The sequence below is a fragment of the Brassica oleracea genome, chromosome C8 (genome assembly GCF_000695525.1).
Source record: "Brassica oleracea var. oleracea cultivar TO1000 chromosome C8, BOL, whole genome shotgun sequence".
NCBI lineage: Eukaryota > Viridiplantae > Streptophyta > Magnoliopsida > Brassicales > Brassicaceae > Brassica > Brassica oleracea.
This window is the reverse complement of record NC_027755.1, coordinates 23,652,937-23,675,758: the sequence shown is the minus strand read 5'-3', so window position 1 is coordinate 23,675,758 and position 22,822 is coordinate 23,652,937. Positions and strand designations below refer to the sequence as shown.

General features: G+C 34.0%; 4 protein-coding genes, 1 long non-coding RNA gene and 1 pseudogene across 10 annotated transcripts; 3 read left to right on the top strand and 3 right to left on the bottom strand.

Annotated features, from left to right (window-relative positions):
- Positions 1-200: 200 nt before the first annotated feature.
- LOC106308992 lies at positions 201-1,052 on the bottom strand (annotated as a pseudogene).
- A 1,710-nt stretch (positions 1,053-2,762) lies between these two features.
- On the bottom strand, positions 2,763-3,694 carry LOC106311262. Of its 2 annotated transcripts, none has more exons than XR_001263966.1 (3): positions 3,526-3,694; positions 3,141-3,305; positions 2,763-2,963 (listed from the first exon to the last, which is right to left on the bottom strand). It is a non-coding gene; the product is annotated as an uncharacterized LOC106311262 (long non-coding RNA). The 2 variants fall into 2 exon arrangements; XR_001263967.1 differs by having other exon boundaries at positions 3,141-3,283.
- A 1,045-nt stretch (positions 3,695-4,739) lies between these two features.
- LOC106310694 (F-box protein At1g22220-like) lies at positions 4,740-6,046 on the bottom strand. Its single transcript, XM_013747920.1, has one exon. It carries the CDS (start codon positions 5,907-5,909, stop codon positions 4,950-4,952), a length of 960 nt encoding a protein of 319 aa, XP_013603374.1. The 5' UTR covers positions 5,910-6,046; the 3' UTR covers positions 4,740-4,949.
- Positions 6,047-8,304: 2,258 nt separating this feature from the next.
- On the top strand, positions 8,305-11,239 carry LOC106308008 (zinc finger CCCH domain-containing protein 69-like). 5 transcript variants are annotated; one of them, XR_001263458.1, is made up of 7 exons: positions 8,305-8,547; positions 8,742-8,829; positions 8,919-9,604; positions 10,047-10,124; positions 10,388-10,675; positions 10,801-10,889; positions 10,977-11,239. XR_001263458.1 is itself a non-coding variant. In XM_013745114.1 (6 exons), exons 1-6 carry the CDS (start codon positions 8,537-8,539, stop codon positions 11,008-11,010), a joined length of 978 nt encoding a protein of 325 aa, XP_013600568.1. In that variant the 5' UTR covers positions 8,305-8,536; the 3' UTR covers positions 11,011-11,239. The 5 variants fall into 5 exon arrangements, 2 of the variants coding, with proteins under 2 accessions (XP_013600568.1, XP_013600569.1); XR_001263456.1 differs by having other exon boundaries at positions 10,055-10,124; positions 10,977-11,121; XR_001263457.1 differs by lacking the exon at positions 10,977-11,239 and having other exon boundaries at positions 10,055-10,124; positions 10,388-10,713; positions 10,801-10,884.
- Positions 11,240-11,381: 142 nt separating this feature from the next.
- Positions 11,382-14,914, top strand: LOC106310831 (MADS-box protein CMB1-like). Its single transcript, XM_013748057.1, has 10 exons — positions 11,382-11,817; positions 11,966-12,019; positions 12,103-12,135; positions 13,379-13,397; positions 13,493-13,554; positions 13,684-13,711; positions 13,800-13,861; positions 13,963-14,223; positions 14,358-14,520; positions 14,607-14,914. Exons 1-10 carry the CDS (start codon positions 11,633-11,635, stop codon positions 14,754-14,756), a joined length of 1,017 nt encoding a protein of 338 aa, XP_013603511.1. The 5' UTR covers positions 11,382-11,632; the 3' UTR covers positions 14,757-14,914.
- Positions 14,915-19,641: 4,727 nt separating this feature from the next.
- Positions 19,642-20,683, top strand: LOC106310949. The gene has a single exon (XM_013748177.1). The coding sequence runs from the start codon at positions 19,642-19,644 to the stop codon at positions 20,503-20,505; it is 864 nt and encodes a 287-aa protein (XP_013603631.1). The 3' UTR covers positions 20,506-20,683.
- Positions 20,684-22,822: the final 2,139 nt, after the last annotated feature.

The following is a 22,822-nucleotide window of genomic DNA, read 5'->3' as shown; positions in this document are numbered from 1 at the left end:
GCATTTGCCTTTCTTTTCTTTTGTCGTTCTTGGTTGCAAACGAGTGCGAGAGAGAAGTGAGATCAAACATTAAGAGAATCAATCGGAGTTAGGATTCGTTAGACTAACAGATTGTGAAGCGGGAGCCGATTCGTTAGAAGAAGAAAATTAAAAGATAAGGTATTAGTATTAACAAATGGACTAATAATCAAGAACAAAGATCATTTCTTCCAGCTTCAACTTCGAAACAGAGGATCTTGAATTCCACCTACAACCCAAGTTTCCTTGGCGATATCTACCGAGAATTTGTAATAGTTTATGTCTTAACTCATCACCACCGGGTTCACAACATCTCTCTCTTCCTCCATCAATGATCTCAGATCCTTCTTCTTTCTCATTGTCTCCTTATCGTCTTTTGTGTTTTACTATGTTTCTACTATGTTCTCCTCTTCTAACTGTAACCATTTCTTAACCGGTGCAGATCTGCAATGCATCAGCATTGGCGGCAGAACCGCATTCGGGTCCGAAACGCTTCATTGTTGTCGCCACACTCGTCACTGCTCTGCTTTTTGTGTAGAACCATCAACCATTTTGAAAAAAAGGTCTTTGAGCTTCTCTCTTCTTCTTCTTCTTCTTCTTCTTCTTCTTCTTGGTCGGAGATTGTATCCACCGGAGGAAACGCACCGAAACACCGTAAATCAAAATCACGGAGACATGTCAAGAACCCCATGACATCCTTCTTAATCCCGAAGAACTTACTCTCTGACTTGCTTCTATGCATCTTCTCTATCTCCGCCATCAACGTCTGGCCGGTTTTAAAAGTTGATTTAAATGATACTATAAAAACTTATAGAAAACTCTACAATAAAACCTAGTCTCCATAATGTTTTGTTTAATTTAGATTGAATATTTGTTGCAGAGAATATTATTCTATAATTAATGCAAGATTTTATGAGATATGTTAAGACATTTTCCAATCTGGTTTTTAAAGTATGTATATTTTGTTTCCTTTTTAAAAGAAATCAATTACCATATGGATGGATTTGTACCGATATGTAAAAGGATATGACCATTATCGTAAGAAGCTTGAGGCAAAACAAAACCAAAAAATTATCTTCACCAAAAAATAGAGCTACAAAGGCAGTAATAATGTCAGCACAAAAATTTCAAGTTGTTTCTCTACTCTTAATTATTTTTCTCCTTTTTTTCTCAGTCTACTGGTAATATTTTCTTCCTATATTATTCATATATATAGAGCAGAGACTGCTGTAAAAAGTTAATTCATATTTACTTATACTGTTTTCAATCAATTTTCCAGCAAACAGGTGTGTACTTTCCCTGGGGATGATCCAGGCGTTATCATAATAATGCAATATTAATAGAATCTAGAAAAACACTAAATTTTTATTGATCTATCACATATGTGTTCCACAACATTGGGACTGAAAATAAAAGGGAAGTTTACTAAAATGACACAAATTAATTGTGCTATTACTAGAATGATTCATATTTTTTGAAAATTATTAGAATGTTTTTTTGGTCAAAATTGTCATTGTTTATAGTTATAATAGTAAAAAACATTACCAAAGTACCCTTAACATTTGATCGATCAAAAAAATAAATCTATCGACTAATAAGTCTGGTTATAAAATCTGTATAGAAAAAAAAGTCTACCGTTAAAGTGGTGTCAGACTTTCTTATAAACATCAGATTTGTTTCCGCGATAAAGTTAATTATCCAATTTAAATAGAAAATAAATTTTAAAGAATTAGTCTGTCGTATGAGGTAGCATATTTGTTATAAATGGTAGATTTTTGTGGTCAACTTATTTTTCTGTGGGCCGACTTATTTTCTTATGTTCAACTTATTTTTTTACGGCATAGTTATATATCTGACTTAAAATTATTGGTAGACTTTTTTTTATGTGGTAGCAGACTTTTTAATTTATATTGTGGCAGATTTATTGACGAAAATCTGAATTTGTGTAAATCAAACTTAATTTAATGTTCAGTTTCGAACCTGTTTATATAAATTTCGAATTTGGTTTATTTTTAGGTTAATTAAAATCAAAATTAGGTAAACTTGCGGTAATTGTCGTCATTTTTTTCATCCATCTTTTCTTCTTTATCAAGTTGTCTCTTTTCATGGTAGTTTAATTACTTGTTGCAATACGAAGTGGAATTACTTTGCACAAGATTAGAATGACAAATCCTGGAACTTTGGCTCTCCTGGAAGTTGATGCAAACAATAGATTTAAATATTTATTCCTTGCATTCAGCTCAAGCGTTATCTAGGGAAGGATTAGGAAGCGTGCACAACATACCAGTATTTTGAGTGCATGAAATGAAATATTTTGAATACATGAAATGAAATATTTTGTATTCAGTAATGGTTCCAAAGTAAACGTTTGTTCATGGCTGGTAGAGCTAAACATATGTTCCCACATTTATAGTTTCTTGAACAATATGTTGTTATCGGAAAAAATCTTGTTCTTGTGGCAGTTTTCAATAGTGACGAAGTCAAAATCATAAATGGCATAATGACATTCTTCAGCAGAGAGGCGTGCAGCTAAGTCCTTATATGTAAGAATAGGTTCTTGAATTTGACATGTTCTTGAGTTTGTAACTTTGTATCAGATATTGTTCTCTCTTTCAATTCATATCACATATCTATAAAGTTCAGAGGTACTATAAGTTATCACTATCGATGAATTGTATTCACAATATCATCAAAGAGCAGCTACTAGTATTACTTGTCTGCTGACAAGGAATGTGGACAGCAACCAGCTTACTAGTTTTTTCTTATTATCATTTTTGAGAAAAAGAACATAACAATGGAGGTGTTGCAAGCAAGAAACTAAACTGTCCATGAAAAATCTTTATAACCTATAAACTTGTTTTGTTTCTTTTTCTTGGTGGTTCCAAGTACCACACCTTTCTCCTTGTCAGCTACCTGAATGGTCACCGTCTTCTGGTACGCCAAACCTGAAATCAAAGCAAAAGGATCCATTCGTTAATCACATGTAAACCAACAAAATTCAAAACAAAAGATCCAAACTTTAGAGTGTGTACTACCTAAAGGCAGTAACTTGTGTCTTTAAACAACATTTTATCCAACAGATTAAAAAGACTTTAGAGGAAAATAAAAGAGTTGTGTGTTACCAGAGTGCCTGTAAGAGTTGAGTTTGCAGAGGTTGTTGCTCTCTTTGCTAAATTAAACATTAGCATTGCCTCTGCCGAACTGTTTCACCAAGAAACAGTTGTTTTTCTTCCCAGAAAATTTGTCATGGAACTGTTACTATTATCTTGCCAATATCACGTACGTATCTCATCAGACATAAGAGAAAACACTTTCAAACAATCCGAAACCAAGTTACTAGTTTATACAACTTTAAATAAAAACAGAGAGTAAATGTTAATTATCAAATACAATTAACAGATCTGAAAGTCAGTGAGATGAAACTGGGAGTTAGGGTTTCAAATTTTCAAGATGCAATCAATTAATCTATGATAACAACAATTCTAATAGCATAGATTAAAGACTTACAGGTTAGAGTAACTTGTAGTTGAAGCCGGATGTGATTGAGGTGAAATCGATTTCGGGTTTGTCGAGTAGGAAGAGACGAAGGAGTCACGCTGGTGACAGAGACGAAGCTGGTTGTGAGGGAAAAGGGACCATCGGAGATGGAGGTGAAGGAGACGACGAGGAAAACGTTTCGCCGTAGGTGGAGAAACCCGACAAAGGTAAAGTGCTTGCTTTTTTTCCTTTCTTATAGTATTAAATATATATATTTTTAATTAGGATATAATTATTAGTAAAAGCAAAATCGTAAATTTGCATGCTTAAAGAGTTAATTTAGTAATTTCAAAATTATATGAGTTAGTCTAGTTGATTATATCCATTTTTGAAGAAACTAATTTTTGTTGTAACCATTTTTTTTTGTTGAAGAAACATCTTAGATTAGAGAATCAAAATCTAATATAGGTACTGGCAGATCCAGAACCAAAAAAAATTATAAGACGAAATCAGTATCGAAAAACATGATCCACCACAACATAAAACAACAAACAATAAGAGAGCTAGAAATTGCCTTATAGAGATCTAGTAAGTAGGCTTGAGTTTATTCATAGAACAAACTTGGGGGAGAAGAAAAAAAAATGCATATTTTGAAGCTATTTTGATCTTCAATTCCGCATGATTTTTCTTGAGAAATTCTTTTACAATAAAAATTGATAGAGCATGTTTAACCTCGATCTCTTAGTCTGGATTTTTAACTCATGATTTGATTTCTTTTTGTTTTACATTTTTTGGCTAAAATACAGTTTTTATATCTCTAAAAACTTTAAGAACTTCAGGTAAGAGACTGAAGTTAATCATGGTTTTAAGTAGTGTGGCATGAAGTGATCATTCCACATAATATTTAGCCACTCTCCAATCAGAAGTTAGGAGTCTCAAAAATTGAATTAGTTATGTACCTTGGTGACAAAGTTGGCATTGAATTAGAAGATCCAAATGAACTTCAGTGGATTTTTGTAACACATATAATCTCAAATTTATTCACAGGATTGCTAATATAAGAAAAGCTTACGTATAAGTTACAGCTCACAAAAGAAAAAGATACTAGTTTTAACAAATGGACTTAATGATAAGAAACAAAGATCATTTCTTACAGCTTCGACTTCGAAACAGAGTGCAACTATCAAATCCATCAACGAATCGAATAACACCTCCTTAGTAAATTTCTTACGTTATTGGGCACAATTCATACCATGTTATTGTATCTTTCTGGTCACGAGAGGATCAAAGTCCGCACATGCTTCGAATTATTGACCAAAATGGTATGCAAAGTCAAGAATGTTGAAGCCAACTTTGTACAGTGTAAACATGCGCACTCTGCACAAGCAAGCACACGTGCAAGAAAGAAAAACATATCTTACAAATGAAAAACGCAGAAAGCCCCACAAGGCCCACTAAAAGGAATTCATATCTAACGTATTCTTATTACGCTTTAACAAAGCGACGACCGCTTCACCGTACATACAACTCCCGGCGAAAGCCTCCGTAGCCAGCTCATCATCTCCGACGTCGGAATATTCCTCGCTCGGCCTTACGATCACGAGCGTTGCGGATTCTAAACATATACCACTCTTTAGCTTAAGCGACGGCGCGTGTCTCATGCTCATCCTCACGCTCGGGACCACACTCCTCTGTTTTTTCTCCACGCGCTCCTCGAGTTCTTGATCACGCGCGGCCTCCGTCTTTCGAAACTCTCTCAGCCCCTCGGATTTCATCACCACCGTCCCTTCTCCACCTCTTTCATGCATCACTAAGCTCTCCATCTCCTTGTGCTCCTTCACGACTCGGCTCATCAGGTGGTGGCGTGTCGACGCGGCCATCAACGCGTTAATCGTCCATTCCACGCGCGTCTTCAGACCAGTCACGAACTCGGCGTCTGACTCAACGCCGGGAGAAGACACGGTGGAGGCGGAGCGAAACGCTACAACGACGCATGTTTTGAGAGTTTTACCAAACTCTGCTTTCCACTTAATTCCGGCGCCTTTCTCCGGCTTTGCATCTTCGCCGGGAAGCTCCACGTCAAGATTCTTGATCCGGTCGAACCGGGAGAGAAGCTTGGAAGGGATAACCGGAGAAAGATTTGTAGCTGGGATTGGTTTAGCCGGTTTAGAAAACAGAGAGAACAAACCGTGAAAGGGTTTGCATACAGATTTAAAGAAGTTGCTGACGGGAGAATCGGGTGGTGACTCGGTGGTAACGACTTGGTCGAGACGGAGGGTGAGTGACTCGGACTGAGGGACGAGCGAGTAGAATCGCTTAGAGAGGGAACTGCAACGAAGCAAGGTTTTGACGTCGCCGACTTTGTCCAAGATATCGACGACGATAGGATCTGGAAGTCCATCAAAAACGTCCATCTTTGCTTATAACCTTTGGATCGGAGAAGAGAGTTTGTGTATTCAAGTCTCTCTATGTATCTTCTCTTACACTGTATCTATTGAGTCTGGAGTGTGAATAAGAGTTTAAATAGGAAAGAACACGACGGCCAAAAACACATAGGAAAGATTATTGTGGGACGTACTTGCCGGCTTGTAGTTGTAATGCTATTTTTATTGGTATAGTTAATATCAAAAAAATACAATATTCTAAAAACCATTCGTTGGTTTGATTTTGTCAAAAGGGTTGCATCGGACGGTCTATAACCGTTGCTTGATCGACGCTCCACGCAGCTTAAACATTTGTTTACCATAATCTTGATCCATACCCGAAAAAATTCAAGAAGATTTGTAATGATAGAATCTTCTCTAATGGATTAATTAATGACAACTATTCGTCAATCCAATTATTTAGTACATGTAAATTTGTTGAAGTTACTTATTGCAAGCTATCCAATCGGTTTAGTTTCATGTTAATCATATCCTAACATTAGTCCACATATTCCATGATTAACACAAACCAAAACAATACAAAAAAGCTTCCCAAGTTTTATGTACGACGTTGCAAAATTGAACTCTTTAGCATTCGTAAGGGTCACACTCTGTATATATGATTATAAAATACATTCACATAAATAATAGAATCAAGGACATTTTCGTTTTTTAATGAGGAAAAATATTAGCATTAAAAATTGAATCTAAAATAGTATGTCTACAATTATCTTATTATCAAATGGAAAAGTTCATGATCAGTGATGATTGATCATTAATTAACATGTCCAAAAATATTTAGATCATTACATCACTTTCATTGTTAAAAATAACTAAACAGACGGTGGTAGTCTAATGACTTATAAAACACACAAAATATTACTTTCTCCGTTTTATTTTAGTTGTCGTTTTAGATTTGTGCACACAGAATATAAAAATATTATTACCTATACGCCTAATTATATTTCAACCAATAGAAAATTTAACAGAGGATTAAGATTAATAAAGTTTTCCTTTAAACTTTAAAACGACACTTATTTTGTGATGAATTTTTTTCTCTAAAAAACAAGTAATTTAAAATGGAGTAAGGATTAGCACTATTTGTTTTGTTTTAATAGAAACGAATTATTCGAAATAAGAGATTCTTTCTATCAGGAATAATATTCCAAGCGGAATATTAAATGAAAGGGTTTGTTGAATTCAAGTGTTGTAATTGGTTTTATACTCTAAAAATGGAATATGCTTTAGTAAAAAATGATTACATTAATTCTGTTGATACTATTGTAATACTTGATTCCCTTCGCTATCAGAAAATTTAAAGAAATACATTTATTTTAGTTCATCTAGTACAAATTATAATAACAAATGATAACAACCCTAACATTTTAAAATGCAATACTAGTAATCAAAAGAAAGTGGATGGTATGAATTATACCCTTTTTTTATTTCAGGTACAACCCACGCTTGAGAACGACTAAACTAATAGAGTAAGAAGATTTTAATCATTACAATAGCTTATTGAATATATAAATCTATAGAGATTCAATGAACAGCACAGCTAATATCAATTTGTAAAGTTTTAACCGGGAAAAGTCATTAACAAAACATGAAGTAACAAATTTAGCTTTGTAAATGATGACATTCAACATTATTAAAATTGCAAAAAGACAAATGTAAAATGTTAATTAAAATTAACAAAAGGGATGAACCGATTACTTGTTTAATAACATGCTTTCTTCGCCAAAGACAAAACTGAGTACTTGTCACATTGCATAAAAAAATAATTTTTGTTAATTTTACAGGTATATTCATGGTACCAGAGATAGTGGATTCGTTCATAACCATGGTTAAGGAACAATGTAGAAAGAAAAAACAAGATTGGTAAGTTCAGCTAAGTTTGCTATATTTATTCTTCACACTTTCTTGATCAGCCACAGGAGAATCTCGAACGGATTATATTAAGAAACATGTAAATATGCATACAAAAGCGTATATATATGTAGATGTAGAGGAGTGAAATACTTGTATATATACTGAACATTGTAAACAGCTGTTAGAATAGGTTCTACAGCTAGACTTTAAACCATGATTAACCCGAAATTTTTAGAGTGGAGTTTTTAGCAGAAGTTAATAAACTGTTTTTTAAATTTTAACTAAAAAGGTTAAGAATCGGTTCTTAATTAAAGACTTTAAAAACCGGGATTAATCATGCTCATAGGTTTGAATCTGGCAACAAATGCGATCATTCATCAAGATGGGCCCGTTGGGTTATATATAGGATAATACTATGGATTTAATGATAATTAGAGATGGGCTCATTGGGCTTTCCACATTTATTTATATATAAAAGATAAATAGGTTTAATGACAATCAGACCGCGGCGTTGTAGTAAGAGTGTACGGTCGGAATACGTCTACAGTTCATTTGTCCTAATTTGGAATTTGGAATAAGAAGAAGAAGAATCCTGAGAAACGCACCTTTTACGATACGCCCCTCCGACGAAATCGCCACCTTTTGTAGACTAACACCGTGTCGAAAGCTCAGAGCCAGAGCCAGTGACGCTGTCTCACTCCTCCGATTAAAAAGTTTTGCTCTTTTCTCGATTCCCGATCGTCCCGATGTCGAAAAGGTGCTTCCTTTGCCTATTCAGACGTGTCTCTGCTCTTGCTTCTTAACGCCTATGCTCAAACTCGACTTGTTTTGTTTCTTAATTGCAATTTGATATAAAAAAAAGTAATGATTTTTGAATGATCACATCCATGGATTCATCTCTATGTATGCTTTCTCACTCCTTTTGGTTTGTTTGTTTGTTTTGTCTCTTAGGATCCTTTGCAAGTTCTTTGCTCACGGTGCTTGCTTAAAAGGAGACAACTGTGAGTTCTCACATGACTGGAAGGATCCTTCAAACAATGTAATCTCTTCTTCTTCTTCTTTTCTAATGTATATATGATGAACCACCGTTTAGTCATTAACTTGAAACTTTTGTTTTGTGTATCCTAGATTTGCACTTTCTACCAAAGAGGCAACTGCTCTTACGGAAGCAGATGCAGGTACGAACATGTCAAACCTTCCCGCCCTCCTCATCCATCTCCCGCCTCATCTTCCACCTACCTATCTTCTGCCTTTGTTTCCGAAAGAGATTTAAGCTCATCACCAGCGTGGACTTTGGCTTCCTTAGACGATGAGGTCAACAACACTGACGCAACCAAACCAGAAGACCAACCCATCTGCTCATACGCCGCAGCTGGCGACTGCCCACGCGGCGACCAATGCCCCCACATCCACGGAGACCTCTGCCCAACGTGTCAGAAACATTGCTTGCATCCCTTCAGACCAGAGGAGAGAGAGGAGCACAAGAGATCGTGCGAGAAGAAGCACAAGCAGCTCGAAGCGTTGAAGCTTAGCCAGGACGTGGAGTGCTGCGTCTGCTTGGAGCGTGTGCTCTCTAAACCCACTCCGGCCGAACGGAAGTTCGGGATACTCACCGAGTGTGATCACGCTTTCTGCATAGGGTGCATCAGGAACTGGCGCAGCAGCGCTCCTTCAACTGGTATGGATGTCAACAGCACGCTGAGAGCTTGCCCCATATGCCGCAAGCTATCGTATTTCGTTGTTCCTAGTGTCATCTGGTTCTCAGATCCTGATGAGAAAAAGGAAATTATGGACAACTACAGGGACAAGCTCAGGTAACATCACATTACATGCTTTATGAAATGTTGCCAAGTTCACTAGAAGAAATATATGCATGCTTATATAATTCATTTTAATGAATGGTTCTTTGTTTATATGAATGCAATAAATTGTTTTTGGAGAAATTGATTAAAATAATAATCCTAATTTGGATACTATTTACATCCAATGAAAAATACCACAACATTTGGGTTTAATGTTTAATGTTTAATGATTATTGTTTAGGGTTTAGTATTTAGAAGGCGGGGTTTAGTATTTAGAAGGTGGGGTTTAGGGTTTATAAACTTGTAATAAATGTTTTATAAATTATTCTTAAACATTTATAAATGATTTAGGAGAGTTAAATTAATTTTTATCACAAATTTAAGGTATTTATGAAAATGGTTATTGTAAATTTGAAAAGTGGTATCAATTTTGTGTAAAATTGAAATGATTTAGTCTATCAGGTCAATTGATTGCAAGCACTTCAATTTTGGAGATGGGAACTGTCCGTTTGGGACAAGTTGCTTCTACAAGGTACTATCTCTAATCATGATTGCTGTTAATTTTTCTGGTATTATCTGATGCTATATTGAATCCGTTTTGTGTCTTATTATCGTTGAAGAGTGATTACATTCACAAACATTTTGTGGTTATCTGTTTGAGTCACTATAGACCTCTTGAAACTCAGGATTATACATTCATTTGTTTTGTGTTTGAGATAAAACAATGTGATAGATTAAGTTAAGTCTTTTAGGAAGTTTGATTAGTCCTTTTATTGGATGTTATTGTGTTCACAGCACACTGTGAAGCCAGGGTCATATGCATGGAGACACCACAGGCCACCTCCAAGGCGTCCAAGGCCCACCCCTGGATCTAACTTCTCAGAGATTAACGCGTTTTTTAATATGATGGCGAACGTAATGTCAGAAGGAGAGTATGGTTCCTTTGGATTTGAAGATTCGGATGATGATGATAATGAACTGACTTCAACGGATATGATGATGTTACTGATGAACTTGGATATGGACTCCGATTATGACTCCTCCAATGAGGATAGCTATTAACAGTTTAAAGTTTCTATTAAAGTGAGAGTCCTAGCCTCTTAGGTCATATATGGTTTTTGGTATGGTAGATGTAATATTTGATGATGGTGTGTTGATATTATATGGATGTACCTCTAAAACTCAAAAGGTGTGTGTGGGATTTGCAGCATGCGTTTCATGATGGTCGTTTGGAGGAAGTGGTTCTAAGGCATCTAGATGCAGAAGATGGGCAGACTGTGATAGCTAAAGATATAAGGTATGTGGTGCCTTTCCAACTACTCAAGTCAGTCTCTTGTTTCAGTCACTTTCAAATTTTAACTCTGGTGTGTTATGTCTTGTATAGGTTGTCTGACTTTCTTGAGAATATGCACATATGAATGAAAGACTCTTTTGGTACAATAAAGAACAAGGGCAAATATGTTCTGATGAACCTCTCTTTTTGTGGGATTTTTTTTTTGTTCATTCATTGCATTTGACTGATTTGAGTTGGAAGATTTTAACTTTGACACCATTGCTTTGTGACCTGAGATGAGACCGACTCATTGTGTACTCATTTTTGTATTTATAACAAATATTACAACATGGAGGACAAAGTAGATGTCAAGATCAGGAACTGAACCTCTTTAGATACAAAAAGACCTAAACCAGAAGTCTGTAATAAAATAAAAAATATATATGTATAAATCATCTGGTCTTCATATTCTAATTGTTTCAAGCCTCATATGTTTTAATGTAGGCTCTAGAGATCTCCAACCAAAAAGTGAAAGGCTTCAGGATTTACAACAAAACAAAGGCAAGAGAGAGAGAGAGGAACTTAGTCAACCATTCTATTTTTAGTTCCTCCTAAAATGCCTAAATATATGCACCTTCTTCCACCCTCCCTATATTAACACCACTATCCTCTTACAACATGTTTTTTTCTCTCTCTTGGAGATTACTTGATCAGCATTACAACAAATTCCATTTGTATGAAGAGAAACCTTTTCTTGCTTTGCCAACATGGGTCGGGTGAAACTGGAGATCAAAAGAATTGAGAACACAACGAATCGACAAGTAACCTTCTCAAAACGTAGAAATGGTTTGATTAAGAAAGCTTATGAATTGTCGATTCTCTGCGACATCGACATTGCTCTTATCATGTTCTCTCCTTCCGATCGTCTTAGCCTCTTTTCCGGCAAAACTAGGTTATTAATATCATTTAAACCTTTTGGTCCATTAACATTAGCTTTCTTGGGTTTGGTTACGTCAAATATATTATCATAGATGTATACTACGTACACATATATGCAGTGTGACCATATGATTTATAAAATTCTTAATTTATCTCTTCAGGATCGAAGATGTTTTCACAAGGTTTATTAATCTCTCTAACCAAGAAAGAGAGAAGTAAGCTAACACTAGCTTCCTTTCAATCACTTTTCAAGATTGTTCGTAAATTTTAACTTCTGTTTTTCTTTACTTTTTTTCAGTGCTCTAGTCTTTCCTGACCAGGATAGACGCCCGTAAGTATCACTTTTTCTTAATTACATTACATAATCATTTGGGTCTAACAATTAATAAGAAAAACTAGATTTTGACCCGCGCTTGAAAAGCGCGGGTTTTTTGGATTATATTATAATACAAAGTCTAATTATATCAACAAATATATTTTTTAACAGTTATATAATCTATGAATTAGTTTATTTGATATTTTATATGTACACTTTTACGTAAGTTTTTTTAGGCATGAGAATTATATCCGGATAAAAAAAAACCTAACCGACCCGGAAATATAAATTTAGTTCAGATCGAGAGAAGATAACCTAGTGGGGTTTTTTTTGGACCCACATGTCTTTGTTTGAGTCCGGTCCTACCCTAGACCCCGATCATAAATATGTTGTGTTTATTAGGTATATTTGGATATTTCGAATATATTTCCGGCATTATGGATATTTTTTTTAGGTTTTTGGTTTACGATTATAGTTTTTGATTTCAGGTAAATTTTCAAATTAAAAAAAAAAATTGTGTATTTGGATAAAATTTTGTGTATTTTCAGTTCAGTGTCAGATTTTGAATAAGATTTTGAATTTTTTGGGTATTTGTTTGGAGTTTCAAGTAATTTTCGTGTTTCAGATATTTTTCAGATTTTTTGAATCTTTTTAGGATCCTAAATACCCGAACAGATGTGGATCCATTACATCCATATCGGATCCAACAACCTTTTGATATAGATTTTTAACGTTATTGTACAAAAACATGGTTGATGAAATATTTTTAGAAAACTCATTTTTAAATATGAAAATATCTATCAAAATATAGACGATTGAAAGTTTAGTATATAATATGAGATTTTAGTGGGAAAATTTATATATGATATGATTACGTTATTATAAAAGAAAGAGGAAGTTAAAATGTACACATATATGTTGTGTAACTTCTCTTGCTTTAAATTATATATTATATGATAAAAGTGATAATATAAAATATTAGTTTCAATGCTTTTACAATTAAAAGTCAAAATGGTAAATATAGTAATAGTAATGATTAAGATTTAGGAGTGGTATTTGAATAAATAATGGAATTGAATAAATTATTGTTAGAGAAATATATGGTAACATATTGTTAGTCTAAGTTTAAGGTAACACCAAAAAATAATGAGTTAAATAAAAGGATCCAAACAACTTTGATAGGTAGATTTTTTAAGACTCTTCTCTTTTAATAGTATTGATTAATTATTGCATATCTTTTACCTTTTTATATACGCAGGGACATCCAAAGCAAAGAGGTTCCACTGATCTTATTGAATAACTTTTGTTTTCCTCTCAAAATGTGATAGATTTGTATTTCTCTAATAATAATGATAATGTTATTACTGGACAGTATCTATTAAGGATTTTGCAGCAGCTCAAGACTGAAAATGACATCGCCCTTCAACTCACCAAGTCCGAAACTTCCTTCTTATGTCTTTATAATTGCCATTTGATATTTTCTATTGTTCACCAACATACACATTCTGCTTTTCTAATCTAACTATACACTGTTTTTTCTTCCATATACCAATTTGAATAAAGCCCTGCAGCTATCAAGTCCGATGTCGAGGTGATTAATATTCATGTTCTCCATCCATTAAAATATATTTTCATATATTTGTCACTAATTAGTTTAATTGAGTAATTGGAAAATGTAGGAACTTGAGCAAGAAGTGTGTAGATTACATCAACAACTCCAAATGGCAGAGGAAGAACTAAGGTCTTTTTTGAAAACAATAACCTGTTCTATGTATATGCGATAATTTATAAGATGTTAATTATTCAATATTAGGATACCTTTGTGTAACATAATATGAGCAGGAGATACGAACCGGATCCAGTAAGATTCACTAGCATGGAGGATTATGAAGTTTGTGAGAAGCAACTTCTCGACACGTTAACACATGTTGTCCAACGACGAGAGTATCTCGTAAGCAGCCATTTATCTTCATACGAAACATCCACTATGCAACAAGGCATTGCAGGTCCTTTCGCAAACGGCGTCCTCGAAGGTTGGTTGCCTGAAAATGGACACAATCAAGTCAATTTATTTGATGCATCGGCTCATTCTAACCAACTCAGGTACTAATTAAAAAATTTCAATGCTTCCTCAAATATTTATTTTCTTTCGAATCAAAACATCATAACATGAATATTTTGCACATTTTCTTCAGAAAAATGATAAACTTTTTGTTAAATTAATTAAAATTTGACAGAGAATTGCCATCGGCTATGTACGAACCATTGATGCAAGGTAGTAGCTCAAGTTCGAACCAAAACAACATGAGTGAATGTCACGTAACGAATCACAATGGTGACATGTTCTCTGAGTGGGCCCAGGCGTATTCATCATCGGCCTTGTTCCCTTCTATGAACCAGGTCTTTTATTTGTTTAAAGATTAAGTAATTGTTTACACTAAGCAAAAAATGAATATTAGCATCATAAAGATTTTGGCCAATGCCAGCATGGAAGTGTAGGACCCAGTATAGAGGAAATGATGCCAGGTCAGCAAAGTGAAATCCCGGCAGTTACGACTATGGAGGCACCACAACAAGCTAAGCTTGAAGTGGTCGACGACTATGAAACAAGAGTTCCCCAGCTCAGTAGCCAATAATGTCAGAAACATGAGTCCATATATGTTATTTATTTTATGTACACAATTTTATTTTTATGCATCAACCCCAAATATTTTTTCTTATTTGATTTGAGACGATTGTAGAAAAACAAATTGTCTTAAATGTATACCAGTTTTTGACAATAAAAATACCAGATTTCGCCCCTAAACATTTCATATTAAAAAATTATCCTAAAATTTCGACACATTTTTGTTCTCGCTCAAAACATATTTTCCTATGTTTATCCTATCATTTTATTTTATTTTTAATCGAACGTTAATAACAATAATAATAAAAACTTTCAGGGCGCGTACTAATTAATTATCCACACAAAAATAAAATACAAACTCATTTTATTTTAAAAGACCTTGAAACCGTAATTATAAAATAATAACAGCTGTCGCCTGTTAGCATGACATAAACAATTATATATTTAGTTTATTTTAAATTCGTGTGAATCTTCTTTCACATTATTAAGACACGAGGAAGTACACATCCTTTAGATTCTTGACCGAGGAGGAAGTACACATCCTTTAGATTCTTGACTGAGTTGGAAGTACATATAAGACCGTACTCCGTACATCCCATCTAAAAAACAAATTCCATATTGTTCACGTGTAAACCAAGGACACGTTTTCAATTCTGGATTCTGATGATTCTTTTGTTCCCACTCCCACGTGTTCCATAAGATTTTGTCATTCTCACCACGTGTTTGTAGATCTTCTCAGGTTTCTCTTCTTGAAGTTTATAGTTTGTACCAAACCTTGGTACAAAAAATGTAAGTCAAAATTTGGAATAAATATTTGGTTGTAAGATACGTTTTGGTACAAAACCTGATATTCTCGCGGATATGAAATAAGGTAGTGTGATATGGAGTGCCGGTCTTGAGCTATATTTTTCATCATATTGACTTCAAACATGAAAAGTTTCTTACAACCTAATATAGATAACAAAACGTTTCTTACAACCAAATACTATTCAAATTTTTTGACTTACCAAATCATTAACAAAAGAAAATAACTGTTAGTACAAAACCTTATTAGACTAATATAGAAATATTAAATCTTTGGTTTTGTACTAACAGTTATTTTCTTTTGTTAATGATTTGGTAAGTCAAAAAATTTGAATAGTATTTGGTTGTAAGAAACGTTTTGTTATCTATATTAGGTTGTAAGAAAATTTTCATGTTTGAAGTCAATATGATGAAAAATATAGTTCGAGACCAGCACTCCATATATATTACACATTCACACTACCTTAATTCACATCCGATAGTGCGTATCCGCGATTGTAGAAATATAAATGCATGTACTATAGAGTATTACTGGTAATACTAAGATTTGAAGTGATCCTCCGGAATTGTGTACATGCCTACATGGTATTGATTTTTTTTTTTTTTTTTGGCACAATAATTTTTGATACTCTAGTTTCTTGACACATGTGAGTAAACAAAAACAAGAAATTACACCCTTCAATGGAAGGAAGAAAGGGCCGGACCAATAAGAAATCAATGATGGGTCGATAAAGAGCCCACTAAACACTATAGAATGAAGCCTAGCTAGTTTAAGGTAAAAAGTAAAAACTCTCTCGCTCAAATAGCAGTCCTTCGTTAACATAGAAAGTTGAGGATTAGATTTAAGGTGATCGATAATCTTAGAAGAGTCTGCAACATAGTTCCTTTCCGGCAGTCAATATAGTAATTGGTTTTAGGCCTGATTTTCAATAATCTCACATGCTCTATTGGAAGTAAGCTTGTAGAACATTTATGCATCGTGCAGAAGTGCAACGAAAATCTTGAAGCCGATATTATTATTTGTGTGTATGGATTGATAAACATTTTCCAAATCGCAAGTAATATTCCTAGTATTTATTCTAGTAAGTACTACATTATTTTTAAGCATTAGAAGTTGATTGCTTTCAGGCCATGATATGCCTTTTCTCGTGTTTCTTTTATAAACCTTTTAGAAATTATAGACCAAAGGTCTATAATTTCTTCTGATGGCTAGGGTCAGTCACTAATATATTCAAGAATCAAGACCTAAATCACTCTTTTCGAATAGAGTTGAACTAGTGACTTCGAAAAGTCTTAGTTACCACTTGATATTTTTGCTTGATTTGTTTATTGAATCTAATGAATCGAATCTAGGGGAAAGCCCCACAAGCCAAGCTCGATATTTTTCTCCTCTTAGCAATTTTGAGTATCATCATTTCAGTTGATTAATATCACTCGTCTATGTTCCAAAATGGCAAGTTTGATGATGACCATCAATTCTTTTGTTTTTATGTTCTATAGTATTTATTAGCGTCTGACTAATGATAAGCTGCTTTGGGAATCATCAAAGCAAAAATGATTATTCTATTCACAAGAAGCCTTCTAGTATTATCTAACAAGAAAAATATCTTGGAGCTCATCTCATCCATTTGACTTATTCTCGAAAATCTTTAAAACGTTTCCCTTGCAGATAACGTTGACCTCGGTACAGCTTGTGGCAAGCACCTCTGTGAGTCGATCCTGGTAAGTAAACTACTGAATACATTATACACTTGAATTCAAATTTATATGTTTCTTCACCGACTTCTACAGATCTAAAATTTACATACTTAGTAACAAAAATGAAATATTACAATGGTGCATAATGCTGATATTAGAACTTTATCTCGTTTCAGGTGATCTCCCTGGTCATAATGATATACCTCTAATTTTCTTAAAACTTTTTGTTGGATTTTTGTCCCTATTTTAATCGCGCCTCGGAGCTTACAAATTTGGTGTTGTGTAAGAGTCATACTATTCTTTGCATATTCATAATTTCACATGTTGAACTTTTTAGTATGAACTCCAATAGATTTTATAAATAACAAATCCAAAATTTAACTAAAAACTTAGTATCTGTAGACATGAATTTTATAAATGCTATCAAATTTATAACCATAGCTAGGTATCATAAAATATAAATAATTAACTTTAAATAAGTGATTAGATAACCCTTCCTAAATATACAATTCTACAGAATTGCAACTTTAGTTGAGTTGATTTACAATAATAACCCCCTTATTTATTTGCTAAGTTGGCTAAGTCATTATCCATTGAATGAGAAAATAGTGAATAATAAATTCCAAAATATTTTGTTACCATGGACGCGCTGCAAGATAGTTAAAAGTTATCCGTAACCCCACAAATTAGGAAAGGTTAAGGATTTACAGCAGGCGAGAGAGAAACGGCCCGACTTGGTTAAACATCCTAATTAATTCCTCCGCGTACGCCTAATTTTAAGCTTTGTTTCCTTTTTAAAATTCTACTAATTAATATTGCTTGATTATCTTTCCTTAATCCCATAAGATTAAATATCCGTGTTAATCCATAGAGTATATCTTATCGATTCCGTTTCGATAAATTAAATCCTCTTCTGCTTTGTTGTGAGTGCGTGTATAAGAGAACAAAAGTTCGCGTAACGTTCATCCTTCAACTTCACCAGAAGAAAATTCATTTGCTTATCCATGTCTACAGGTAAATCAATTACTAGATTCAATTATTATATCTCCTTTGTCGTTATCTTTTCATTTTAATATTCACATTCAATCTGTTTCGTGTTTGATAACTATTCTATTTGATTGATGATGTACGACGATTCATATGATTACTTGATTAGGTTTTCTTTTGATATTATTCTCATCCCTTCGTTTATATTATAAACGTTAATTCCTAGGTGCGACATGAGAATGTTCGTGATTATTCTAGTTTTTTTTTTCTTTGAGTTTGGATTTAAATGTGGTTTGGAAAGATAGATGCAGATTAAACAAATTCTTGGAACTTTTTCGTGGAAGTCGGATATGTTTTTAAAAGGTGCATGTAGCTTGTTCGATTTGACCAATGCCTTTTTTGTATAATTCAAATAATTAATTATCAAATCTTATCAGTCAACCTTGTTTATTTCGTGCATCTTAGTTGCTTTTTGCGTTCAAGAATAGACAGAATCTGGTAAAACGATAGAGAAAGTTTTTAGAAGAACGGAAACAATATAGAAACGCTTAATGAGGTGAAAATAAAAAACGTGTAGCTATTTTGTTTTTATCATAACGTTTATAAAACTTTGGCAACAGATTTTAGCTGTTTTTAGTCTCCCTTCCTCTTTTTTTTATACCGTTTATTAGTATCTGAAACCAGTTTGAAGATCATAGGCTCATTGCTTCTTCTTAGTAATTTTTTTTGAACACATCTTCTTACTGATTATATACTTTTTTTAACTCATCCTAATTCCTACATTTATTTCTAAGCCATTTTTATCATTTTTCCTGTTTCTCTGTGTAGTTGGAAAGACCTTAATTTCTGCATCATCTCTGGGTTGTAGGTTTTTAACTACAGCTGTAAACATACGATTTATATATTCAAGTTATCTATGCAAAATTAATCCTATTTTGAGATTTTTTTTTTGAATTATGGTTGTCTAAAGAGAAAATTGAGGATCTCAGTTAGTGAAATATAGATACAATTATTTATTGGATAAAAAAAATGTGTAAGGGAAATATCGAATTTCTAAGAACTTGTTGAAGTTTTTATATCTTAGTCAATAGTTTATATATATATTATTCTGTTTGGTAATGATTACATTTTAGTAAAAAAAGTTCTACTTGGGTCTATTTTGGTCTAATATACATTTCCTTTTTTTTTCCTTTTCACAGGAAAAAGACATTAAATGTCACAGATTCTCAGTAATATCTCAGAGACCATCCCTTCCATGACGCCATCACCTTCACTTAGCTGTCTCCCTATTTAAATTCTCTCCATGCAACTCTAACATCTCATTAAAACAAAATAAAATAAAAACAAAACCCACCAAAAATAATTTTTTCTGGGTTTTGTATTTTATTTATTTAAAATCTAGAAATATGGAGAGAGCCTCTTCTTCCTCCTCCGAGTCATCATCCTCCATGGCTTCTTCTTCTGATCATCAAACCTCACATATTGTGACGTCATCCATGCTTTCCCGCACGTCATCATCTTCTTCCTCCGCCTTCGGAGACTACATTGGAACGGAGAGCTGCTTCGACATCCTCGAAGAAAACGGCGTCGTCTCTGCCCCCACCAGGCCTTCGAACCGCTATCGTTACGGAGGAAGGAGGAGAGAGGAAAGAGAAGCTAGAACTGCGGCGGCGCGTGAGTTTCCTCCGCTGATACCTTTGCTTGCTCAGACGGAGAATCTCCTCCCGCACATGCCATGGGTTCTGAAGCGTGTGGTGACGAGCGACGGGAGGCTTATTCTGAGAGAAGAGAAGGTTCGTCATCACGAGTATTTTCGTGCGCATAGAGCCAATGGCCGTCTCACTCTCCACCTTGTTCCTCTAGACGACGACGTTTTGGACCTTCCCCAAGAGCCCTCTTATTACCAATCTGGCGAAGATGATCATAATGATCAGCATGAGTGTGATGATGATGATGTTGATGATATTGATGATCATCATCACGAGGTGGGTGATGACTTGGATGATCTGGCGGATAATGTTGATAAGAGTGTTATTATTACGGCCTCTGATGATGATGGTGTTATCCATAACTATGATGAGGATAAGTGCAATGTGCATGGTGGTAGTGAAGATGGATTTAGGAAGACTGTACTAGCGGTGGCGGCGGCGGAGGAGACGGCGGTGGAGAGCGGAGTGATGGTGGGAGGAGGAGGATCCCCGAGGGGAAAGTGTATGAAGTCTTGTTTTGTTGGTATGACAGTTCGAGAGATCAGACCAGTCCTTAGTTGATTAAAATTGTTACTTAATTAGTCCTTATTAGCTAAGTAATATTACTATTACATAGAGTTTAAAGAAACTACCGGCTTATAATCATATGAATATCAGAGTTCTTTTTTACAAAGTACTACTATTGTTTTCTTGTTTTGTAATTTCAGAATGTAATTCATCTTCGTCGAGGGTTTGTCTGGCCCGGTGAAAACTATAGAGAAGCGATACACTTGTAGGAGAAAATATTTAAAAATCCAATCACAATTGGTTGTTCTAAAGGAAAATATTCAAAATATTGAATACTTATTATTGAAAGATAGTAAGGCAAAAGAAAAGAAGGGAAGGGAAACATAACAGCTAATATTCGATATACCATACAGTGCACACAGCTAATACTGTTTTCATTTATTGGAGATAATTTATACTCCCTCCGTTTCATTAAGATAGACTTTTTAGAAAAAAAAATTGTTTCACAAAGATGTATTTTTGTGTTTTCTATGAAAAAATTGTAAACTTTAAGAAAATTAATTTACTTTGGTGAATTACTATTGGTTAAAAATTATTGAAAATTGAAAATTATAGAAAACGATATATTTATTATCGCAGTTTAATGTGTTTTTTAATATGTGTGAAAATATTAAAAAGTCTATCTTTATGAAACGGAAGGAGTATATAAGTAGGGGCGGGCACTTCGGTTATTTTCTCAGTTCGGTTCGGGTTCGGTTCGGGTTCGGTTCGGTTTGGTTAATTCGGTTCTTGTGTTTTTCCAACTGAAGTAAACCATAGTTAGTTTGGTTCGGTTTGTGTTCGGTTTTAGGTTTGGTTTGTATTCGGTTCGGTTTATTTTTTGGATCGGTTTAATTAGATTTTTCTTAGTTTATTTTTTATAAGAGAAATTATGTTTTACAACATAAATTATGTAAACATATTTATACGTGAACTCAATTCAATATAAAACTCAAACAAAAATCTTTAAAAAGTCACAAAAAGTATATGGAAGAATTAAAACAAATGAAAGTTAATTAAAGTAAAAAAAACAACATCATTAAAATTAAAAAGCTTCCAATGAATGAAATATTTTATAGCAAATATTTTGATGATTACATATTAGGTTATAAGAATATATGTTAATCAATAAAAAATGGAAAATATGTGGTTTAATATTAGAATTTTAGTATATTGGTATTACTAATATTTTTAATTTAAATAATTACAAAAACACATCGGTTTCTCGGTTCGGTTTTTTCGTCCACCCCTATATATAAGAACTGATTTTGAATTGACTTTTTTTTTCATCTAATTTTATTTAATAAAGGGCCAAAAGCCCAAAAACCAAAAAACAAAGCCCGAAACAAAGGGCAAACATAAAACTTGGGCCTAAAAGCCCAAACCCACATCCGTGTTCATCCACGCGTTGAATCCATCATCACTTCACGTGACACACTCGTCTGGTCAACTCGCATACAAAATCCATGTAAGATAAACTATTATGTCAAGGAAAGAAATATGAATATATAAATATATTTTTATTTGAAAAGAGAAGCCAATAAGGGAGAATATACGGTACGGAGAAAAATGTAAAAGTACAGCTAAGATATAAAGATAGGGTTTCCCAATGAAGAAGACTGATGTTTAAGTCACTGACTGACTTCTGTTCTGTTCTTTTTCACCAGCTCCTCATCATTGGTCTTTTCCACCACCTGATATCTTGTCATCTTCCACTTCCCCGGTTTACTTTCTTTAACCGGTCTTCTTCACTCCTCTAAAAATTACAACTAATTAAATTTCCCGGGGAAATTATGCAAAAGACTTCTGGGCAGGCATGGCCTCAAATTACATCAGCACTCACCTGACCGGGAAATTATGCAAAAGACTTCTGGGCAGGCATGGCCTCAAATTACATCAGCACTCACCTGAGGAGCCATTAGCTCACATAACACACTGAGTTTTGTAATCTAGTCCGACTTCTGGGCAGGCATGGCCTCAAATTACATCAGCACTCACCTGAGGAGCCATTAGCTCACATAACACACTGAGTTTTGCAATCTAGTCCCTTGATGCATGAAATTAGATATCGGGCTCATTTACGACATCTTCAAACTAATATATGAGTGACTTGACTTGTTTGATTAATTCTAATCTTAACCCCTTTCAACTTAGCCTAAAACCAAGTTTTAACCATTAAATAGAAAGACATTTTTAAGGCTTTTCTTTCTTTTGTTTGTTTTTTTTTATTTACTTTTATCAAGTCATATATCGTATGAATCCTATTCCTTATGTAAAAAAAAAATCATTAGAAAATCTTTTTAATTATTATATTATTGTTGTGAATGAAGAA

Excerpts from the sequence above, each read along its gene's own strand:
- LOC106310694 (XM_013747920.1), bottom strand. The coding sequence starts at position 5,909 with ATGGACGTTTTTGATGGACTTCCAGATCCTATCGTCGTCGATATCTTG.
- LOC106310831 (XM_013748057.1), top strand. The coding sequence starts at position 11,633 with ATGGGTCGGGTGAAACTGGAGATCAAAAGAATTGAGAACACAACGAAT. Across the intron at positions 12,020-12,102 it reads TCTAACCAAGAAAGAGAGAA|TGCTCTAGTCTTTCCTGACC; the intron begins GTAAGCTAACAC and ends ACTTTTTTTCAG. Across the intron at positions 14,224-14,357 it reads GCTCATTCTAACCAACTCAG|AGAATTGCCATCGGCTATGT; the intron begins GTACTAATTAAA and ends AAAATTTGACAG.
- LOC106308008 (XM_013745114.1), top strand. Across the intron at positions 10,125-10,800 it reads GGACAAGTTGCTTCTACAAG|CATGCGTTTCATGATGGTCG; the intron begins GTACTATCTCTA and ends TGGGATTTGCAG. Across the intron at positions 10,890-10,976 it reads GTGATAGCTAAAGATATAAG|GTTGTCTGACTTTCTTGAGA; the intron begins GTATGTGGTGCC and ends TGTCTTGTATAG.
- LOC106310949 (XM_013748177.1), top strand. The coding sequence starts at position 19,642 with ATGGAGAGAGCCTCTTCTTCCTCCTCCGAGTCATCATCCTCCATGGCT.